At 34.8% G+C, this 6,408-nt stretch overlaps 1 protein-coding gene across 1 annotated transcript; it reads left to right on the top strand.

Moving 5' to 3' along the window:
• The first annotated feature begins 1,628 nt into the window (after positions 1–1,628).
• LOC112468763 (transcription factor 21) lies at positions 1,629–5,069 on the top strand. Its single transcript, XM_025038105.1, has 3 exons — positions 1,629–1,951; positions 3,133–3,445; positions 4,368–5,069. Exons 2-3 carry the CDS (start codon positions 3,134–3,136, stop codon positions 4,563–4,565), a joined length of 510 nt encoding a protein of 169 aa, XP_024893873.1. The 5' UTR covers positions 1,629–1,951; position 3,133; the 3' UTR covers positions 4,566–5,069.
• Positions 5,070–6,408: the final 1,339 nt, after the last annotated feature.

The following is a 6,408-nucleotide window of genomic DNA, read 5'->3' as shown; positions in this document are numbered from 1 at the left end:
ATTCATAATAATATTTATTCATAATAATTAGTTTTATTAAGAATTTTCCCGAATTATACCCCTGTCCGGAAACTTTTCGACGGCAGTGTATATATATTTTATGTATGGGTATTTTTAAATATTTAAATATATATTTTATATGCACTTTCATTCTTCTCAAATATTTCTCGCATTGTACGACATATAAAATTATAAGTTATAGAATTCTCTTTTGAATTCTAATGCAAATTATAATATAGACCGTCTACAGTTAAAAACAAAATTCTGTTTGAATTTCAAACGTAATTGTAATTATTAGCCCACTATTCTCAACGATGAAAGATATAATAAATGTTATAATTACCACAAAAAGATCTTTTACATTTTCATTAAAAAAAAGGAATCGATACTATATATCTATCAAAGAATATTAATCTAATTGTAAGATATTAAATCTGTCTACAATATTTTTTTCTCGTATTAGGTGTTAAGTACCCCGCTCTTATTCACGATTTGTTACAAATCTCTTAAATGGTGACACTTAGTTGGTGAGAAAAAGGTCGGGGAGTGTCGGATTGCCGGGCATTTTTCATGAATTTGTCGAGCAATAATTTAACGCCTTCTAACGCAGTATCCTAAGCAGGATCAGCAGGGGCCACCGCAAACCTCATATTACAGGATCCATTTCGAATCCTAATTTCGACGAGAACGGATGACTGCCGGTTGACGGGGATTTGCGATGGATTATGGATCAGCCGACCCTTCCTCTCGGAGCGAAAGTCTGAATAGATGAGGGCAGAGATCGAGGAAACGAGCGTATGTGTGCCAAGGAAATATAGTCGTAGAGCATAATTCGAAGTCATTGTTGGATACATTAATTCAATATTAAGTAGCGATCAACGCGCCAATTAAATTCCATCGCAATTTCCCGTGAGTATTGTAGGCGAGAGAAGTTAGTATGATCTGATACGCCAACAATTACGCAACTACATGAGCTCGAGCAGATGGTTAAATAACAATTATGTATCTCAATCTATCGTTAAATATAGCCTCTGAGCTCGAGAGAATATGAGATTATACATATGCAGAATTTAACACAATTATAAGTACGGAGTATCACGTATTATAGTTATGTGAGAATATCTGAAGAGCATTCTCTCTTTGTTAAATCGAGTGGTATAAAATAATACTGAAGAAATTGTTTATCTTAAAGAAGTACAATAATGATAATCTCGATAAGAAATTAAGTTCTTCCATATCTGGTAAAATATCTCACCATTATCCTATCTATAATATTACTCACCAAATATTTAAGGATATCTTTAATGTGTTATCTAAATCACAATCGGAATGTACGATTCTATTTAAAAGCGACTGATATAACATCTAGAGAGAGAGATTCAAACAGGTATATTTTTATATTATTTTACAGCAATTATATGGAAATCAAAGCTATAATCAATAGATTGAATGGACGATCGCCACTAATGTGAAAGTCTAATTCACGCAACAATGTTTCAAAATCTGAAGTAGCGTTTAATGCGAGATATTAATACAGGTCTTGGTTTCTTCCCCCTTACATTTCTATTGAGACAGAGAAAGAGAGAAAGAGGGAAAGAGAAGAAAACCAGGAAGGATGTGCCAGGTGGCTACGAATGCCAGGGCGTTCCCGCGGATTGGATCGAGCAGCATCTCGGAAAACAAGATGAGGCGAATGAGACTAGCGACTGATGTTCGAAAGCTCCGCCTGGTTTTCGGGACGTCCCAAATCTCCGCGTCCCTCCAACGAACAACATCTTCTGTCTGTCTAATTCTCTTCCCATCCCTCGCGTTGCTCCTCCCGGTTAATCTTTCGGCTTCTGCTCCGAGAACATTGACTAACAATTAGTTGCACGCCGCAGACGCGATCTGCTGTGACCTGTCGGTGGACACTCGCGTGATCGCGAATAAAAAAAGGAATAATCGATCACAGGTATCGGAGCAAGTTACATTATTAATTGTGCGGTTCGGACGCAAGTGACAACGACGATGATCAACGATCTAAGTGTAGCCATTAAAGAGAGAGAGAGAGAGAGAGAAGTTTTTATACTATTCCTTTTACACAAAGTTATATCACGCAATTTTATCCTTCGATCTTCGATCTCTGTCTTGATGTAATTAAATTAATAATCATGAATTAAAAATTTAAATGGCGATTTGCGGCAGCTCGTTATTTCGGACTTTGTCACTTGTGTCTTGTGTCCCTTTATACCTGAAGTTTCGTGTGATTATAAATATATCTTGTTGCGGATGTGTGTTAAGACAATAAACTGAAGTCTTGTGCCTTTAAAAATCTGTAATTGTGTATGTGCAAAGTGCAAATTTAAACAATGATTATTAAATTGTTAATTGTTATTATTAAGATTATTTCTAAAAATAATAATTTGCATTTTTATTTCAAATCGACGTTTAAAAAAAATATTTTTAAATAATCACTTTTTTCTCTTAATTTTGTATAACACTAAACACAATATCAGTTCGCAATTCAGTTTCCTGATTAGATTCAGATTCTGCGATATAAAACGTGCAAAATATTAAAGAGAAATTATGAGCCAACTTTTAGAAATATATCTAAAAGGATAAATGGAACTGAAGTAAATAACAATTAATTTTATTTTTGACTGTGTAAAAATAAAATAACGCGAAAAGAGAGAATGCTTCGCGTTCGATAATCGCATAGCTTCGGTTATGTGATAATTCAATTTTAAAAACTCTCTATTATGTTGTTACGCGATAGTAAACTAATCGTTTTAATCATTGATTGCTTTTCCTATTTGTCAACATAATAATTAATCATGTGCCGTAAAATATGCCTTGCTGTAAAAGTTTAATTATTTTCGCCTTGCCTGTTTCTCAAATTTTTCCAATAAAACAGGAATAACAATTTTAGTAGTCTCTACTTAGTGAATAATTATTTTCTATTTTTTGTCCATAACTTCTATTTTTCAGAGGAATAAAGTAGAAGTTTCTAATAAAGAAAGCTACGCTCTCTCTCTCTAATTAAACAAACAATTATTTAAAAAATATCTTTTACTGCGATAAGTAATAATTATCTACCTTTCAATTCGCGTAATTACCGAATAATTAAATAACAATAGTTTATTGATGCAACAGGATGCCTCGAAAACGCCGCGCCTCGACATCGTCGCTGGAAGAATATCCTTCTGACGAGAAATACATGAAGGACGACATGGACAGTCGCGCTCCACGAAATGCTGCCAATGCCCGAGAACGCGCGCGAATGAGAATTTTAAGCAAAGCATTTTGCAGATTAAAAACAACTTTGCCCTGGATTCCGGCTGATTCAAAATTAAGCAAACTGGATACGTTACGTTTGGCCGCAACATACATCGCTCATCTGCGATCAGTGCTTCGAGATGACGGTGAAGCCCATCCTGAAACCACCAAATCTTTGTCGCTGGCCTTGGTAAGCGTCCCCATTAAAATTAAAACTAATCAAAGTTTGAGCAAGCTTTCTTTTTTCTGATTTTTAGGAAATTAGTTTAACTTTAAGAAACATTAATAAGAACAATCATGCATATTAATGCATGGATATTAATAATGAAAAATTTTATAATAAGGCAAAAATGTTTAGTAATTAGTAATTACTTAAAATCATTAATTAGAAAGTTATTAGTATAGAAAAGATAGATAGATTTAACGAAAAGAGATCTAAATGTCGAGTATCTTTCAAAATTTTTCCATAAAGAGTCTTAATTGCATTCATTATTCTTTGATATATAACTGAGCAAAAAATTCCACGAAATGTGGAATTAAACAGGAGTTTTTTATTTATCTGATTTTAACGGAAATCCAAATGAGAGAGTTATTTCCGACCTATTTCTCGCTTTTACAATCAGACTTTCGACTTGATAACGATTCCGTAAAATAACACAGAGACCAGGTGGATCCACTCGGAGTTGCGAGCGCCGTCTTCGCAGTCATCCACTCTGTTTATGTCTGTCCAGGTGGATCGAATCACTCCAAAACCTTCCACCCACCCTTTGCCACCATTAATTCTAAGTTAGTTCCGTTGTTTGAAGAAGCATGCCGTTTTCCGCCGCGAAATAGTTGGCCTCTCGTCGCCCTCCTCTCGCGATGATCAAAAGAATGTTCTGTCTGTAAAAATGCTTCTACGAATTCGAATAAAATCAAGCTGAGCTAAAAAAAAACACGAGATCTCATAATAGCACATAATAGTACATAATATAAATATATGTCTACGTTATAACATCGATTTAACGGCGACCAACGAATTTTAATAATACTCGAGACGGTCATAATACACGTCGCAATCTAATCCATTTAAATTCGATTCAGTAATGCGGCAAGAATGATTTGAATTACAGTCATGGCCATTCGCTATTCAGAGCAACAACGCAGCGACGCTTATGAACAACAGTTGCAACGTGTCCTCCTCGACGTCTTCGAGCTGTAATCAGTATCGAGGCCAGCAAGCGACTCATGATATCCAAAACTTCCATCATTCGGGTCATCAAGGCGCGACCATGCGCCATAATCAGGAGCAACAGTTCTCTTATTACTAACAAAAAAATTCTGACAATCCGATCAGAGCTTAACTGACAGCGAGCTAGCGATATCTACGAAGAGCGACCACCAGCTGGGTTACAGCGACGGCGACGATCCTGTCGTGCGTTCACGCCTTATTTATTCCAGAGTGCCTTACTCTAGTATTTATTAATTTAATCTTAATGTATAATTACGATTGCATCTCCACTTTTGTACGGCAAGGAAATAGTACGTACTATTCGTGTCACGATTGCATGCGTTTTTTTGCACATCAAAGAAATCTATTCTGCAATCTATTTTGTAATCTATTTTTTATAATCATTTTTTCTTTATTTTATAAAGAAGAGAGGAGTATTGAGAATTCAATAATCTAACATTCTCGAGGTATTTTGATCCGACATCTTTCATGAAGGGATATTATATATTCGCGAGAGAGAAGAGACTGTTTCCTTGCCTCATGTACTCACTTACCGCAATACCACATGATATTGTAATCATAATTGATACCAAAGCATGTTAACTAGTCCAATAAAAATGTTTCTAAGATTTTCAAGAATTCTCTTTGTATTATTTAATGCAATTATTATACTTAGATCGTTATACATGTGATATACAGAGTGCGACAAAATTATAATGACAAACTTTATCGTCGGGGATGTTAATTTCAAAAGTAGGAAGTAGGTATTGTAATGCTTCAGTTTAGAGTATCTTAAAGAGCTTTTTGAGAATATAAGAACCACTGTAATGCTTCATATCTGATGAGATACGGTAAATTAAAAGACGATGGTCAGGCACCTGTTGATAGGCAACCATGCAGCTATTAATAATTTATTGCTCGCAAAACGATGATCGATAAAAATAACGTATATATAATAAGCAAATAACATTCCCTTTAATATATTGGTATAATTTCGTTATTTTTTATATATTACATTGCTAGCAGAGAACACATTTCAATGCAACATATTAAAAACTCAATAATAGTTAATAAAACATAGAAAGTTAGCCACAAAAAATTCCTTCAACATTTCTACTTAAAATATTTTTACAATTTAATTTCGATTATTTTATGTTAATATTTTATGTCGCGCGGGTGTAAGTACATGACTTTGTAAAGAAACACGATCATCTCTCTCTCTCTCTCTCTCTCTCTCTCTCTCTCTCTCTCTCTCTTTTTGAGAAACGCCGAGCGGTATCCGGAACAGCGGAGAGGAAGTCCGCGGTAAGGTAAGAAGGATAAAGAAGTTCAAGTTAAATAAACAGAGCGAAGGGCCTTTTGTGTAAACCCAATACTAAAATAATATATCCCACACGGCGACAAATCGACCGGCACTAAACGTATCGCTTAACGTCGCTACAACAACATACACGGGACTTTGGAAATTTATAAACGAGAGATGATGGTCCTCTCTCTCTCGCCGTTTTCCGACTACCCTTAAAAAATTTCCATCGCACTATTTTCGGCCACCATATGTCCGAGGTATACAGACACCGAAGGCCGCTGCCTGCAACGGCAAAAGCGATCGAAGATCAGTTCGGATTAGATTAAATCGTTAAGCTCATCATCGAAAATTTAAATTTAAAAAAAGAGCTCGAGACTTCGAAAACGTTTAGTATCAATAAGAGGAATGAAAGATGCTTAATCAACGTAATTCAAAAAATTAATCTCGTTAAGATAAGAACGAAATTCCGTCTTGGTAATATATATGAATCGTATATATAGATGAATCGCTTGCCGTTTTGCATGGATCCTTTTTTCATTCTATAAAGAAAACGTGATGAGATGTTTTCAAATTCAAGATAAAAGATAAAATATATTTTTGCAAAAATATGTGAAGATATATATTGCATTTTTTTGCA

This window comes from Temnothorax curvispinosus, unplaced genomic scaffold, assembly GCF_003070985.1.
Source record: "Temnothorax curvispinosus isolate PA1 unplaced genomic scaffold, ASM307098v1 QBEX01001969.1, whole genome shotgun sequence".
NCBI classification, from domain to species: domain Eukaryota; kingdom Metazoa; phylum Arthropoda; class Insecta; order Hymenoptera; family Formicidae; genus Temnothorax; species Temnothorax curvispinosus.
This window is presented reverse-complemented; position numbering and strand designations above follow the sequence as displayed.